Here is a 16,703-nt window from a genome sequence, read left to right on the forward strand (position 1 = left end):
GATGCGCGACCCCCGCGCTAATACGGCCCTCAAACCCAAAAAAGGGGGGCCGCGAGGCGACCGAAGCAAAGGAAAACGATCGAACGTTGAAGGAGAAGTAACAAGAAAATGCCTTAGGGGCTTTACAAGAAGAGAGCTAACGGACGATGTACGGGACCATAGAACGACCCGAGAGCTCAACGGCTCGTGCCGTTAGAGGGCGCTGACGGGCCGGAAGCACGCGCCCTCGGGGGGCAATAACTTGGATGAGACGGCAACTCGGGCTCCATTTCATGGAGCGGAGGAAGTCCGGCCTCTCCGTGGGGAGTCCAACCCCGAGGCGGATCAGCAGAGGTCGCGGGTGCGTCGGTCGTCGAGAGGCCGTACCCACGACCCTCAGAAGAATCTCGAAGATTCTGCGGCGGCGGGGACGCAGCACGCTCCGGGGGCCCAACACGAGCGGCTCTGAGCGCGTCACGTTCTCCGCGATACCGATCGCGGTCGAAGACGGCGCGCTGGAGATCCCTCGCGCGACGTGAGGAGGCATCGCGTAGGACCTCGAGATCGCACCGGGCGTCGCGAAGCTGTGCAGCGAGAGAGTCGCGCTCCGCAGCGAAAGACTGGCGCTCCGCCCCGAGGCGAGGCGCCTCGCTGCTACGCTCAAGATACCAGTTCGTCAGGGTCCGCAGTAGGCCCTCTATGCTCCAAGTCCGATCAATTAGGTTCCCCAGGGCGCGGGACAACCTGGGGATCGCGGTGATCTCTCGGCGAGTTAAATCGAGATGGAGCGCTTGTCCCCGCGGGGTACCAGGGTACCCAACGGAACCAAGGGAGGGGAGCGGAGGTAACGTAGGCTCCGCCACCGTGTGGGGACCGATAACGGGAAGGCCCCGTACCACGTTCGTCCCAGCCGACGCGACGGCGGGGGACTCCCCGTCAAGGTCGCGATACCTCTTCCGTCGTGCCTCTCGCGCAGTAGAACCGACACCCCCTTTGCTCCGAGAGGGTGCCGCCAGGAGGGGATTCGGACGTGCCACGAAGGCATCTCCTTGACAATCATAAGCCAGGAAGGAACTCCGGGTCCCTGTCGTATAGTCGGTCCACGGTCGCCTGTTACGTTCGGGCACCGCGACGGCGCGGTGCATCAAGTCGAGGACCGAGGTGTAGGACCATGGGACATTCGGGGAACCGCGCTCCAAGGGGTGCAGGGTCACATCGGGCAGAGGCGGCGCGACTCGACCCAGGAAGGACAGCACACCGACGGGCTGTACGAAGGCGCGTCCATGTACCGAGACCTCGCTCATGAAAGCGTTACAGGTGGACCACGCCCATTCGCACTCGTAATTGTAGACAAGTTCCTCATACGCCGGGTGCCTCGAGTCAGCACACGCGAAGCCGAAATGCTTCAATGCGTAGGGGAGTAACGGATGCACTCCCAACGAAGGGAGTGCCTCCCCTACGCCGGGCGGGAGCTCCGGAAAATTGCTTCGCGATAGGCCCGGAGAGAAAGCAGCGGATGGGAAGACACGACCGTCGTCCTCGTCGGCGTGGCGGTACGCTGACCAATCATTAGGAGCCAGGGCGATATGGTGGATGCGCATCAGGGCGCAAGCGGACTTCTGCAGAGCCGCACGAACCCTTGAGTAGGCACGAGGACGGGGGCTGACGTACAGCCCCGCTACCTCTGAAAGTATAACACGACGGGGAGCTCGGGGGTCCCGGTGGAAGAGGTACGTCGACATTCGATCGACGTATTCGACCTCTTCCACACTATAGGCAAACGTCCTATCACTGGGTATCTCGTCCGGAATTTGGTAGGCAGCACCGTCCCCCTCGGACAACAGACGACCCAAGGCAAGGGACGCCTCCGCTGCCAGGCCACCTTCGTAAATGGTGCGGATCCGGAGCAGGTCGGGGCGCAGGTAAGCCCTCGCCAGAAGTTCGCCGACGGTCACGCCCGACCGAGCGTGACGGCGCCACGCGTAGTTTAGGCGGCTGAGCGGTAACGGAACCGACCGCTCCAGGGGCACCCCCAGCCACTCCGTAGAGGTGTCGACCACCTCTTCCTCCGTGGCCCTGCCAAGCCGGGACGCTGTCGTCGGAGCACCAGGGCGCCGGCAACTACCAGAAGCTCCATATGAGCCCTCTGCGGGCTGATACGTGCCCTCGCACGACCATGCCACGAGCTCCCCGCCGGAGGAACCACCGCCGACACCGACACGCGCAGGCCGAGAGGGCATCGGACCCCCTGCCACCAAGGACGATGGCGCGGTGGGCGGCAAGGCGGCGAGCGACGGAAGACTTGGGTCTTCGGGCACTGTAGGGACCCGGGGCCCTCGGGCCTTCCGGAACGGACGGGGAGGCCACCACGGCGTCGGAGCGGCACCGTTGACGACGGTAGGAGGGAGTCGTGATGACCCCGCCGCCTCGACGGAGGCGGGGTCATCAAGGGTCGGGGCGCAGACGACCGGTGCGTCCGATCCACTGCCAGACAACGACCGCGGAAGCGAGGGGCTGTCCCGAGGGGTAGCCCGGGGCGACATAGTGAGGACGAAAGGGCGCGAGCCGATTAGGCAAACGAGAGAGTAGGGGGGCTCGTGGAGAAGGAGAAAGAACGCCGCTTGCCGGGTAGGAGGGGGAAGAACGGACTCCCCCGGAGGGAGTAGCGGGGTAATGCCGACGGCGAGCCCCAAAGGCACGCGCACAACCGCACGGCGGCAAGGAGCCGAGGCCGAAGAGGGGGAGACGAGGTCCCCGGTTGACAGGAAGGGGGTCGAGAGGTCAGCACGCGCGCAGAGGAGCACGAGACAGGACCCCGGGGATACCGACCAGAGAGCGGAGCCGTGAGAAGGAGCGAAAGGGGCCGTATGGAGTACGCGGTTAGACATGGCTCACGCTCTACAAGCACCCGTGTAGTATAACCCCCCCTGGGGCTTTATCTTACATTAGATCAACTCAGAATCGGATCGGTTACTGTAGAGCTCGATGCTCTACAGTACCACCACGTGTACCCCTGAGTACAGGGGGGCACGTGTACACGTGTACGCGCGGAACGAAGTGCGCGCGCACACGTGTACTGTCAGCCCCGATGGCTGACAGTATTACAGTGTCGACCGACCGCTACAGTACGTCGCTACAGTACATCGGTACTGTACTATTATGATAGGTTATTGTGTACATTAAATATGGAGCGGACCCGCGGCGGTGGAGGAGGACAAGCACGGACTTGTCACCCACCGACCGTCAAGGTCCGACTTCCCGCTTATTCTAAGGTAGCGCTCGCTAACTACCTTAGAGCGGCACCGAGCGCGGGTTGAGGACGCGCGCAGTACGCCCACGAGCCGGCTCCGCCTCCGCCCGTCGGTACTGGATCGTTACCCAGTACCGCGCCGGGGCGTCGAGGCGTCGAACCGCTCGCGCGTACCGGCGCCCTCCCCGTTCCCGCTCTACCACGCTACCCGGGCCCGCTGCCCGGTGCCGTTAGCTGGTGTCCCGCTTCACCCCCGTCTTCCCGTTCGGACGGGGTCTACGTCGAACTGTGCATACACCCCTCTCCGTTGGGGGTGTTTATGCTACACCATCCCCCACACACATCCTGACACTTGGCGTGCCGGTCCCCGGAGAGGCCGACGCTAAGGAAGGGGGAGGGAACAAAAATAATTCCTCGACTGCTACGGAGGAACAGGCGCGACGCGAACAACCAGTTACGGACGATGGCAGAAGACAATCCTCCACTGCTACGGAAGGATACGCGCGTCGCAAAGAATCCGCTACGGACGAAGGCAGGATTAATTCCCCACCCGCGGGGGAATGTGCGCGACGAGAAGGACCCGTTACGGACGATGGCAGAATTAAATCCACCACCGCTACGGGAGGAGGCGCACGACGCGAAGAACCGGAAACGGACGACGCCCACAGTGGCAATCCCGCTAACGCGGATGAGCGGACCGATACGGACGCGGAGAAGACCCGCTCGTGGGAAGAAGACGTCCATATTGGTGCAGACGACAGTACCGTCCAGTCGGAAATTATGGACATGCTGTCCGAGTTCAAGGACATGTGGTCCGGCCACTTGGGTAAGATTGATGCTACGAAGCATCGCATCGAGCTGAAGCCCGGTGCGAAGCCGATCTACCAAGCACCCTACCGAGCCGGACCCATCGCACGCGAGAAGGAGAAGAAGGAAATCGACCGCATGCTGCGCGCGGGAGTCATCGAACCGACATCGGCCAAGTGGGCGAGCCCCGTGGTCTTCGTCCCTAAAAAGGACGGGACCATGCGGTTCTGTGTGGACTACCGCAAGCTAAACGCCGTTACGGTTCGCGACTCCTACCCACTACCGCGCATGGACGAATGAATCGACTCGCTCGGCGATGCCACTGTCTTTACCACGCTAGACTGTAATAGGGGGTATTGGCAGGTGGAGATCGCCGAGGAGGACCGCGACAAAACTACGTTCGCGTCGCATTCGGGCCTCTACCGCTTCCTACGCATGCCGTTCGGTCTCAAAAACGCGCCCGCGACATTTCAACGAGCGGTCGACATCATCCTGTCCCGCGTGAAATGGGAGACCGCGCTGGTCTACCTCGATGACGTCATCGTCTACTCTCGAACCGTTACGGAACATATGGCACACGTGCGCGAGGTACTACGGCTTCTACATACCGCGGGCGTGTCGCTAAAATTGGCGAAGTGCGCGTTTTTCGACACCTCCGTAACCTATCTCGGGCACGTCATTCGTCCGGGACGGTTGGAGGTGGAGCGACGCAACGTCATTGCGATCGAGCGCGCGCGCGCGCCTACGAACCAAACGGAACTGCGATCCTTTCTCGGGATGTGCAACGTGTACCGACGGTTTGTGCAAGGATTCGCGAAGATCGCCGCGCCGCTGAATAAGAAGACCGGCAAGAATCAGGCCTACGAGTTCGAGATCTTAACCGATGCGGAATACGCGGCGTTTGAGGAATTGAAGCGGCGCCTCGTGTCGCCGCCAATCCTCGCGCTGCCCCGCTACGGACGGAAATATACGCTGGACACCGACGCGTGCGGACACCAAGTGGGTTGCGCCCTTCTACAGGAGCAACCCGATGGAGGTGCTCGACCGATTGGATACTGGAGCCGCGCGTTGACCGACGCGGAGCGCAATTATACGACTACCGAAAAAGAATGCTTGGCCGTAGTGTGGAGCATCCTCACCCTACGGCCGTACCTATACGGAAGCGCGTTCAACCTCCGCACGGATCACGAGGCCCTACGCTGGGTCCTCAATTTAGCGGACAGTTCCGGTCGGCTCGCTCGCTGGCGCCTGCGCTTGGCGGAGTACGACTACGAGGTACAGTACCGCCCAGGCGTCAAGCACCAACTCGCGGACGGCGAATCGCGCTTACGTACTGATAGAGAAGACACCGAACCGGTCGATGATGAGGTCCCGTGCTTCGCGGTCCAGTACGATGAGGGCAGCGAGGCCCTCTTGGACAATGTGCACTGGGACCCACCGCAAGACCGTCCGGACGGTTGTCACGCGCTCGCGATAACTCCCGAGGAACGCGACGCTGCGTCCCTCTCGGTTGAGGAATTTCTACGCGAACAAGCTGAGGACGCCTTCTGTCGCTTCGCCGCGGAAACCGTCGGGACGCCGAACTCGAAGTTCGACATCGACCGTTACGGATTTCTCGTGAGGACGTCCCCGCTGGACGGAACCCTGCAGCGCGTGGTACCGACTCGGTTGCGCCCCCGGGTACTGTACCTGGCACACCATCCGAGGTTGGCAGGTCACCCGGGAGCGACGCGTATGTACTACACCATTCGCAGGGAGTACTACTGGCCACACATGGCCAGCGACGCGTTTTCGACCGTACGGAATTGCACCTCGTGTGCTGCGACCCGCGGGACGCTTGTCAAGAACCAAAAGGATCTCAAGCTGTTCCCCGCGGCGGGCCCCTTGGAGTTTGTCGCGATGGACCTCCTGGGGCCCCTGCCCAAGACCGCGCACGGAAACCAACACGTGTTGGTAATTACCGACCGGTTCTCCAAGCTAACGCGCAGTATCCCGCTCCGGACCACAACCGCTTCGGTCGTCGCAAACGCGTTTTTAGACAACTGGGTCTACGTTTACGGAGCGCCGCGCTACGTAATAACCGACAATGGCCCCCAATTCGCTGCGAAATTCTTCGACGCGGTATGCGCCCTCCTGGGGGTGCGGCATTATCTCACGACAGCCTACCACCCCCAGTCGAATGGGCAGACCGAACGGTTCAATCACGCTGGTGCAACGCCTCCGGCACTACGTGGAGGAGCACCAGCGCGATTGGGACGACTAAGTGCAGCCGCTGACCTTTGCGTACAATACGCAGGTCCACCGGTCGACGGAGACGACTCCGTTCGACCTGGTGTTAACGCGGCCACCGTCCGGTTTGATTCTCCCCGGTACTGTGCCACAGGACGCGGGGACCCATCGAGAGGACCGGCGAACCCCGGTGCAGTACAAGCGCGCCACGCTGCGCAAGCTTCGCGACGCTCTCGACCGCGCCCGGACGAAATTATGCGCATCGCAAAAGCGGTACAAGGAAGATTTTGACAAGAAGGTCCGCTTCCGTCCGGTCGTTGTGGCGGGCGATTTTGTCTACGTTGATCGCCCGCCCCGCCCGTTGACAAGCGTCGAGCGACGCACGCGTGCGCAAGGTACGACCGGAACGGACGAGCTCTCTGTCAAACTTCTACCAAGGACAGAGGGGCCGTTTTGCGTGCGCTCCGCTACGGACACCACGGTCCTCATCGAGCAGGACGGTGTGGAGAACCGCGTGAGCATCGACCGCGTCACAAAAATGCCACGCGGGCCGGGGGACACTGTCACCTCGGCCATTCCATCCGCATCGGACGCACAAGCCACAACGCCCCGCGCAGAATACGTCGTTGACCGCATCGTCGGACACCGTATGACCCGCGGCGGCATCGAGTACAAGGTTCGCTGGTACGGGTACGCCGCTTCCGACGATACCTACGAGCCCTCCGAGGGGCTCCCGCAACCTTTCATCGACCGATATTGGCGTACGCGCCAAGGACGGACAAGCGCGCTCGCGTAGCGCTCCTTCCGGCCTCGCATGGCCGAACCGTCAGGACGACCTCGCTCGCACGCGTCGTGCACTGCCGCCCGCACGCGCCAAAAGGAAAAGGCAAGGAACACCGCTAATCGGCTCTGTTTACTGTGGGCGAAGCCCCTAATGGGCTACGCGAAAGCGGGCGACCAACGGGTCGGGGCTCAAGAACGACGCGTGCGCTTAGCCGGCGGAGCCGCCGCGGCATCTTCGGGCGCGGAGCGCGAGGCCCCGACCGTAGCGGCAGGCATCGGCGGCGCCGCGAGACGTTGGCTGACGACCGCGAGGATGTCCTTCACGCCGGGGAGCTTCTCGTGATGCTCGACGCGCTCACGCTCCGCCGCGGTGGAGGCCTCTTGGAGCGCCGCGACGGTCGTCTCCAGCTGCTTGGCTTGGTGCATCCACTCGCGCGCCTGCAGCAGCGCCTGCTCAACCGACGAAGGAACTGTTGCCCCCTCGAAGGAGCAAGCGTACTGCAGGGCAGTGAACGCGGCCTCCTCACGGAGGCGCTCCGGGGAAGACCGGCCGGACGGTTGTGGAGCGGGAGGAGGCGGCATCGGAACGGGACGATGATAGCCTTCGGTACCGGTCACCACGCTGATGTGTGGGGGGCTTGAGGTGGGGGCCGAAATTCCCACGACACCGGGGGGTTCTCTTAACCCCTTCGGTGAGTCGCTCTGGATCGAGGCCACGCGAGCGGATCCGCCGCGGGCCGGTACCGCGGTCTCGACGACGCTCCTCACCGCACCGGTTCCTGCATCGCGCGGCGGCGCGACATCGGCATCGGCAAGCAAGCCGCCCGTGTCACCCGCGTCGACCGTGTCGACTGCGCCGTCCACGTCGACCGCGACGGTCGCGTCCGCTGGACCGGGGGCCGCGCTGCCACCATCGGCACCGGTCTCTGCCTCGGCTCCGGCGAGCATCGGTAGGGTACACCGCTGGTTCCAGCTGAACCACGCGAAGTCCGGCCGGCCGCTCCAATCCATACCCTCGGTGAAGGCCAACAGCTGCGTCGCGTACGCCGCGTCAAACGCCGTACCCTCGAGGATCTCCGCGATACCGACCGAGCGGATTAAATCGATGAGCCCCGCCGAGAGGCGGAAGAGCAGGCCGCGCTCACCGAACGGTTCCTCGCGCCGCGCGATCAGCCGCGGGTCGGGACACTTCGTGAAGAACGGCAGTCCCTCGCGAGCGGCGTGCAAGAAGCACAGGAAAGCCAAGACCGCCCATTCGGAAAGCATGATCGCGTGCACCAAGACGCTCGTTCGCTCCTTTTCCGCGGATTCCGATCGGCCGAGCGGCAACCAATGCGCCGCCACGTACGCCATGACGCTCGGCGTCGGTACCCACAGGTACTCCGGCGCCTCGAACGTCGACCAGTTCGGCGGGAGCGCGGGGTACAGGTCACGCCGCGCGGCGCTGGGCACCGAGAAAAACTCGGCGCTGTGCCACATGTGGAAGAAATCGTCCACCCGGCGCCAGCGCAGCCGACTCTCGCGCGCTGCGTCCTCACCCCACCGCGCTCGGTTCGCAACGCTGTACCAGCTGTCGAAAGGCCGCGGAAAGGCCACCAAGCGAACGTCGGGCGCGAGGCCCTCGTAGCGGCGATACCGACCGAAGAGGTTCAGCAGCGAGATGTGGTACTTTTCCTCGCCCTCGCAGCGGACGTAAAGCAAGTCACTGCCCGCCGCGGCCGGCGTCCGACACGGAGCGTGACGCCACCGCGCCTTCCACGCGCTGGCGCGGTTCTCTTGCGCCACGGCACCGCGTCCGGACGGAGTCTTGATCGCGCGCACCATCGGAATGGCCGCGAACCTCGCCGCGTCCAGCAAGTTCCGCTGAACGTACTCCTCGACCGTAAGCGGAGGCTTGCGGCCCGCAGCGCGTCGGCGAGCGCGCCGGCGGCGGTGGTCCATCGAGGACCCGGGCCACAGCGACCGTACGGAACCGACGCCGCTGCGCAGCCAGCCCGGGGTACTCGGGGCGGTGAATACCCGCCCCAGCGATGTTGTCGCTCCCCGTCCGGCCGGCTCAAGCGCTACGCTACTCGACGGCGCCGGCGCCGCGTACGGCGCCTCGGAAGCGGCCCTTGTGAGCGGCGTGCTCGCAGCGGGCAGCGGCGACATGGGAGGCGGCGGCAGCTCCACGGGGAGCCCCGGGTCCGCCTGGACCATTCTTGGAGCCACGCCCGCGAGGGGCAGCGGCGAGGACTGTGTTGTTTAGGCGCCCAGCGGTGGCGAAGCAACCGGTACGGGCGAATCAATTGGCGCTTGCGCGGGCCCCGCCACTCCAGTGGACGGTTGCAGGCCGTCGCGAAGGCGTCGCCGCGGTTGGAAGGTGGGACCGACCGGCGTCGCTGCCGGAGCCCGAGGCGGGCTCAACGGCTGCCTGTACGCGCGTACAGCCGGAGTGTCGCGATGACCGTCCATCGGTTGGTTGAAGAGCCGCTGTAGGGGGATGTCGTCGTCGCTGTCGGAGGAGGTTTCTGAGTTCGCAGGGGAGTGATTGGGAAGAATTGGGGGGTCAGTGTGGATCGCGTGGGGAGAATCGGAAGACGCGCTCTTCGAATCGGACGAACTCGCGGCGTTATATACCGCTAGCTCGCTGACGAGCCAGGGGGCATGATCGTCCACACGGAGGGGCTTCTGTTCCCGCATCGTACGCAATAGAAGGAAACGTCCGGAACGGACCCGCGCGCTCGAGTAGAGGGTCACTACGGGGACGTAGCGAAAGCTAAGGGGGGAGGTCTGTAGTATAATGACCGGCGCGAGCGCGCGGAGGTCATCGGACGGCCGTATACGGTATACACGTGGGCGGCTGTGCCCACATGTAGCGAGCGCGCGCGCATGCCGAGCGGTCGTAATCTGGCGTACGTGTACAGTAATGCACGTGTCGTCCGAGCGGTAGTCTACGCGTGTTACGTGTGCGCGTTAGCACACGTGTCGTCCGTGCGGTAGTCTGTAAGCAACACGCGTGTACAGTAGTGCACACGTGTAGTAGCAGCGTCCGTGCCGTAGTAGCAATTATGGCGCTAGTTTTTTAATTGTGTACTGTACCCGGCACGCACTAGGCGGCAGGTACTGTACTACTGTACTGGGACAGGTGTCCGAGGCGTCCCTCTGCGGGGTTGAGACCTGGCACCCGTCCCCACCAGTAAACGGGGGCAAGCTCGCCCCCGTCCCTTTTGGGCCTACGTACGTCCGTTTTCGGTTGTCTGTCGCGCGCGCTGGCTTCTAACCCGTTACTGGTCGCTCCTGTTCACGCACCACGGGGCGACTGCGCGTAACCGGCCAGTGAGCCACTCTCTTTTCGCGAGCTCGTCCGATCGGTTCAATTGGCGCGTTGCGTCCGCGCCGCGTGCTCCCTCGCTAAAGTCTCCGCCTCTCACCCAACCCAGGGCGGAGAGGAGTTATCCCACACGGTACAGCAGCTTTGCCGCGAGTTGGGATGCCGGGGTTTCCTCCGGGATGCTATGTTGGATTTGTCAATGCGATGCAATAGTTTTACCCTTTATAAGTAAACGTCATCTAACTACAAACTTGAGACTTCTCTCCCTCAACATTCTCTCGCTCTCATTGTTTTCAACTTACCAAAACAGCACCCCATTCTAACCGAAGTCTGTATTTTTTCCTCACGCCGCACCCTCTCTTACGAGCTCAGGGATCATGGTTTCTGTCGGACGTTTGACCAAGAAGTCACTGGCTGTGCGCATGCTGCGTTCGAAGTTTGAGAAGGGGGAGGTCATCGGAGGTGAGTCACTGAAAGCTGTTCGGGAATCAAATGCGGTATTCCAAAAACACAAGCTGGGAAATTTTCGTACCTGCTACAACGCCATGCGTATAGAATTTGGAAGCAAGCCAATCACGAGAGGTAAGCCTGACTGGGAGTGTGACATTTACATGTGATTTATGATTGATATGTTTAACATTCATTTGTCAAACTAATTTTTCTGTATTGTAAAGGCGTTGAGGCAGATGAATCTCGCGACAGTGTGGCCCTTGACCGATGTTATAGTGCCACAGACGGGCCCGGTTCTGCCTGTAAACGACGGGCGTCGACCGTATTTGTGGATGACGATGACGAGAGTGAAGAGGAAGAAGTGAATACTGGCGCTGGCGCGGAGCTGACTGCGGGAGAACTAGTCTTTAAGCCATTGTTCATGATCTCTAGGTGGATTGAAAGATTTACATTGATTAAGCGTTTGTGTGTGGCGATTATCTTGCCATCTGGAGTCGGCTCTGGTGATTTTACTATTACAGTGGTAGATGGGGGGCATTTTTTACAACATGCTGTACGATGGCCGAAGCCTCTTGCAGATGTTTTAGTTATGCATCGCTGGAAACTATCTAATCCGAGCAGTGGGTTTATGCCCTACCATCCCTCAGTTATAGGATTCGAGTCAGCTTTAAGCGAACTCCGGAAGAGGAGTTCTGATGCTGTGGAGTCTATTGCGAGGATATCTTTACCGTTCGAGGTAATCACGCAGGTAGTTTCGAAAAGCAACCTATCTTTCAGGGAGGGAGGTGGGACCAAAATGCTGTACGTTGACCTAAAGGCTGCGGCAGTGGATGAGTACGGTGTAGTGGCTGATACTGAGGAGTTTACTGAAGTATAAAAGAGCTCAACATGTTTAGAAATAGGTTGCCGTAGAGTATCGTTTGTTTGGAACTTGTATTGCCAAATATCGAGTTTTCCCAGATCCCCCTGTATGCTGCTGGTATAAATTTAGCTTAGAGAAAAATGCTTATTAGTGAGTTGTACGCCTGCAAAAATGAGAAATGATTTCAGCACTTGTGAGCAAAAGACATTACACTGTAAATTCTTTTGCAGAATTCTGCAATTGATGTCAGCTCCACATTCCCCATATCCACTAGTTCGTGAAGAGCAGTGAGAAAGTATTTGAGGACAGATGTCTTGCCAAATCGCGGGAACTTCACATTTGTGATCATTGCGACCTCACACGCAAGCAATCTGCCTCCGCCGTCTGTGGCGACCTCGCCCCCTCCTCCGCCGGGTCTTTCGGCGCGGGGTGTGCGGTGGCGATTGGCCGCCGCGCGAGGAAGGTCCAGGCGGGGGCGGGGGTGGTTGTGCAAGGGCGTCTGTGAGGGCTCCTGCAAAAAGCGGGACGAACGGGCGATGGTGGAGGTGGCGTGCTACGCGGCAGACGCGCGAGGCGAGGGTGGGGGGCTGCGGTGCAAGTGGGTGGCCGCCGAGGAGGAGGAGGTGGGCGACGGCGCGTTGCGCGGAGGCCGGGCGGGCGCAGGCGGCGGCGAGCGCGGCAAGCTCGTCATGGTGGCGCGCCGTAGCCGTTCTGGAGCACGATTCCCCCGCCAAGCCCTCCCGCCTCGCACTTTTCCACCTACATCCGCCCCTGCCACCTCCGGTCACGTTCGTCCCTCCCTTCAACGCCGTCGTCCCCGCACTGCGCTCCTTCATCGAGTCGGTGACCCTGCCCGGCCGGACCCCGCTCCTCGTCGCGCACAACGGCCCCTTCGACGCCGCCTTCCTGCACGCCCACCTCACCCGCGCAAACCTCTCCCTCCCGTCTGACTGGTGCTTCGCCTGCTCCTACGCCCTCTCCCGCGCCCTCCTGCCCTCCGCCGCGCCCTCCTCGCTCTCCCAGGCCGCCCTCAACGCCCACTTCCGTGTCACCGCGCACGCCGAGCACCAAGCCCATCACGACGTCCGCATCGCGCGCCGAGTCCCCCACCGTCTCATCTCGCACCACAAGCATCCGCCCCCTCGCCTCCCACCTCGCCGAGTACCCAACCCCCCTAGACGCGTGCGCCGCCCGCTACGACACCCCTGCCCCCGCCGCGGCGCTCGCCTGCGGCCATGACGCACATCGCCTCGCTGTACGTCGTGGTTTCTGGTGCCGGGACGGGCGCAGGAGCGATTGAACAGGGACGGCAGCGGCGGGAGAGTGGTGCCTGCGTAGGCGACGCGGAAGTCGGCGACGGTGCACTTTAGCCGTGCAGACGAGGTGCAGGATGAGATATGGGGATTGGATAGTCCGGTGAGATGCATCAAAACGGCAGAAGATGAAAATGCCGATCGCGAGGCTGCCCTGCGCCGCCTCCAAATACCACCTGTAGCCACAGACGGAGATAAAGCTCTAATACGGCACGCCGCTAGAGTAAAGTCTGTTTGTTTCATCATGTAGTTGGTGATTATGACTGGCATCGACTCGTGCGGGCGATAAAGTGTTGAGGCCTGCAGTGTATTACTCCCGTCATACTCATGAGGCTGGCGTGCGTATACGAGGAAATTTTTCGTGAGTTTATCAATTTCCGTCTAACTCTTCAGCAACCAATTGCTGAAGAGTTGCTCATATTTATTTCTCACAAGCGCTAGCGTATACTCTAATGTTTCTATGCTCGGCTTGTAAACTAGCCTCAAAAAAGAAAGGGAGCACTGCCGCACTGCCCGCGCCAACGCCCAATGCGGGCAAGCTGTTGTGTTGGTTGTGATGACGCGAGTAATGGGGCTGACCGCGCGCATGCGTAGGTCAGAGATAGTGTTTGTGCGCGGAGTCTTTGGGGATAACGGTGTCGATGGCGACCCGGTCGCCCCACCTTTGTTAACCAGACCCTCACCTTCACTGTAATCCTTCGCTTGACGTTTTAGTAATTATCAATTAAATCTAAGTTGGTGCGCATTCTACTGTCATTTCCCGAAGATCTGTTTCAGCCAACCGCCGCATTACAGCAGACAGATTTCAGTGGAATTCAACAGGGGCCAATGCTACGTGTACACTTGGATACGTGGCGCAGAGGCTGCAGCATCCCCTGATCCCAGACGTTGCTCGTCTCTCCGCTCGTCTCTCCGCTCGTCTCTCCGCCGTCATCCCGCCTTGCTCCAAGACCCAGACAACCCCTGAGGCCAGGACGCTGTCGAGTGGGGCGCAGCTGTGACAAGAGTACATTGCACTAGCAGTCCCATGTCTTCATGTCCAAGCCTTGCATTCCTCTTCAGCGTCGCCGCTCATCGTACCTCCCCACGGCACCATTGCCAAAGCCATTACTCTTGAGGGCATTACTCTGGAGGGCATGATAGCGATCAACGAGATTTTCTACATACCGAAACGGAACCCTTGTGCAGCCGTCTGCGTGACACCAAGGATGCCATCCCCTCCCTCCTTCAAAGGCGTGCCCACGTCGCCGATCCCCGCAACGTCGGCCAACAAGTCACCCGCGCAGTCGTCCACCGCCTCCTCCCCTTTCAGATTGTTGGATGCCATGCACCGGCCCCGTCTGCCCCGTCCTGGACTCAGCGCCGCTCGGTTGCGTCCTGCACCAGTCCCTCGAGAATCTCCACCGCTCCGCCTCCGTCGCGCCCGTTCATCCCGGCTTGGAACAGCCTCGTTGCTCGTGCTGCATCCCTCGCAACCCCGTCTGCTCCGTCCCGCAGCAGGCAAGCCAGTTTAAGCATAGCGTCGCGGTCATGGCGCTTCTCGATCGCACGCTCGTACAATCGCGCCGCACGAGCCGCGTTCGTCCGCACTCCCCCCGTGCCTTGTACTAGCATGTTGCCGAGATGCACCATGGCCTGGACGTAGTCGTGCTCTTCAACCGCGCGCTCAAGTAGCTTTACAGCTCGCGCTGCATTCGGCACCCCGTGTCTGTCGTCCCGCAGTAGGAGCGCCAGTCCGACCATAGCAAGGGCATCCTGGGCCTCGTCGATCGCGCGTTCGTACAATTCTATTGCGCGAACTACATTCTTCTCCACTCCCGCCGCGCCAAGGGATAATAGCAGGCCCAGCCCTGTCATCGCGTGCACATCACCGTGCTCCAGGATCGCGCGCTCAAAGAGTTTCGCAGCTCGGACTTCATCAAGCAGAACACCCTCCCTTCCATTCATCATCACGAATGCGAGTTTGCACATAGCGCCGCCATGATGCCCTTCCTGGATCGCGCGCTCGAACAATCCGATGGCCCGAACCACGTTTCTCTCTACTCCCTCCGCCCCATCGTCCAGCAGGAGTCCGAGATAGTAAATGGCACTGACATCACCACTTCTGTCGATCGCGCGCTCGTACAACTCGACGGCCCGACTCACATTTCTCTCCACCCCCTCTGCACCCCTCTCCAGCAGGACTCCAAGACCCACCATCGCCTTAACATGATCGTGCTCCTTAATCGCGTCCTCGTACAGCTCCACAGCCCGTGCTGAATTCTGTGCCACCCCGTCCCCCCCGTCGCGCAACAAACCTGCTAGGTTGGACATCGCGTTGCAATCCTGAGATTTCTCGATCGCACGTTCGTACAACTCGACAGCTCGACTCACATTTCTCTCCACTCCCTCTGCGCCCGTCTGCAGCAAGCAACCGAGATTCACCATGGCGTCGACATCGTCGTGCTCCTTAATTGCATCCTCGTACAGCTCCACAGCCCGCGCTGAATTTTGTGCCACCCCGTCCCCTCCCTCGCTCAATAAATCTGCTAGGTTGAACATCGCGTCGCAATCATGAGATTTTTCGATCGCACGCTCGTACAGCTCGACAGCCCGACCCAAATTTCTCTCCACTCCCTCTGCACCCTCCTCCAGCAGGAATCCAAGCTTCACCATCGCCCGAACATTTTCATGTTTGTCTATTGCGTTTTCATACAACTCCACAGCCCGTACTGCGTCCGTTTCCACTCCTTCTGCCCCCTTCACCAGCAGTTTTCCGAGTTTCACCATTGCGTCCGCATCATCGTATTGCCGCACCGCGCGTTCATACAGCCTCACAGCGCGCTGTGCATTGATGCTGACCCCTTCCGCGCCCTCTGTCAGTAGATTGCCGAGTCCCACCATCGCGCCGACATGATCGTGTTCCTCAATCGCGCTCTCGTATAGCTTAACGGCTCGTGCGGCGTCCTTCTCAACTCCGTCGCCGCCGTCCCTCAGCATGTTGCCTCGCTTGAACATGGCCTCTCCATCATCTTGCTGAGAACCCGCCGGTTGATTCTGTTCGGCGGCGATCCCGGAAGCTTCTTCCATACTCTGCGGCGCTTCTTCGGACAAGTAGGACATGGCTTCAGTATGCTCACAAACGGCGCGACCCCGCCAAACATTCACCACCTGCCCTTGTTCACTACTATACCGAGAGTGAAGAGTAGCGCAGAGTTCACATGTTTACGTTGCCGCCGTGCATGCGCCCCTCGATGACACGTTGATGTTTCGTGCAGCGAGTGGGGATCTGCCGAGTATCATAACATAAAAAGCTTCGAATTTTATTTCTTTTCAACTTTGATGCGCACGTTTTCTATTTTTCTGAAGTTTTAGAACCGAATAGAAAGCACTTTACGCAATGTTTAGCCGCCTTACACTAGTTACAGTAAGCCGACTTTTCCTGTTGAACACCATTGAAAACAAGCACTGCCGCATCGCCCACCCCCAACGCCCACCCCACCGTCGTCCCCCCTCCCCCTTCTTCCCCCCCTGTTGCCGCCCCACCCTTCCTTCCCGTTTACCCCTCCCGCCTCTCGCGCTCACCGCTCGTACCGCCCACTGCCGCCCGATCTGACATGCTCCAACGCCGCAGGTGTGGCTAAAGCCTCCACGTTTGTGGCTTCTTCGATGTCCATCTCACACGAACGCGCAGCTCGATTTGCGTCCGCAGCTACGCCGTCCGCCCCGTCCCGCATC

General features: G+C 61.0%; 2 protein-coding genes; one reads left to right on the forward strand and one right to left on the reverse strand.

Annotated features, from left to right (window-relative positions):
• Window positions 1–4,009: 4,009 nt before the first annotated feature.
• On the forward strand, window positions 4,010–6,556 carry CHC_T00000057001 (hypothetical protein). Its single transcript, XM_005717749.1, has 4 exons — window positions 4,010–4,297; window positions 4,400–4,579; window positions 4,673–5,535; window positions 5,659–6,556. Exons 1-4 carry the CDS (start codon window positions 4,010–4,012, stop codon window positions 6,554–6,556), a joined length of 2,229 nt encoding a protein of 742 aa, XP_005717806.1.
• A 7,124-nt stretch (window positions 6,557–13,680) lies between these two features.
• On the reverse strand, window positions 13,681–15,299 carry CHC_T00008957001 (Sel1-repeat containing protein). XM_005717750.1 is given in 2 exon segments: window positions 13,681–14,342; window positions 14,343–15,299. 1 exon segment carries the CDS (start codon window positions 15,297–15,299, stop codon window positions 14,343–14,345), a length of 957 nt encoding a protein of 318 aa, XP_005717807.1. The 3' UTR covers window positions 13,681–14,342.
• Between the last annotated feature and the right edge of the window lie 1,404 nt (window positions 15,300–16,703).

The sequence above is a fragment of the Chondrus crispus genome, genomic scaffold, assembly GCF_000350225.1.
Source record: "Chondrus crispus Stackhouse genomic scaffold, scaffold_351, whole genome shotgun sequence".
In the NCBI taxonomy this organism is placed as follows: Eukaryota; Rhodophyta; class Florideophyceae; order Gigartinales; family Gigartinaceae; genus Chondrus; species Chondrus crispus.

Coding starts and splice junctions, on each gene's coding strand:
- CHC_T00000057001 (XM_005717749.1), top strand. CDS start 4,010: ATGGACATGCTGTCCGAGTTCAAGGACATGTGGTCCGGCCACTTGGGT. Junction 4,580..4,672: donor TCTACCTCGATGACGTCATC/GTCTACTCTCGA, acceptor AAATTGGCGAAG/TGCGCGTTTTTCGACACCTC. Junction 5,536..5,658: donor CCCGAGGAACGCGACGCTGC/GTCCCTCTCGGT, acceptor ATTTCTCGTGAG/GACGTCCCCGCTGGACGGAA.
- CHC_T00008957001 (XM_005717750.1), bottom strand. CDS start 15,299: ATGTCCAACCTAGCAGGTTTGTTGCGCGACGGGGGGGACGGGGTGGCA.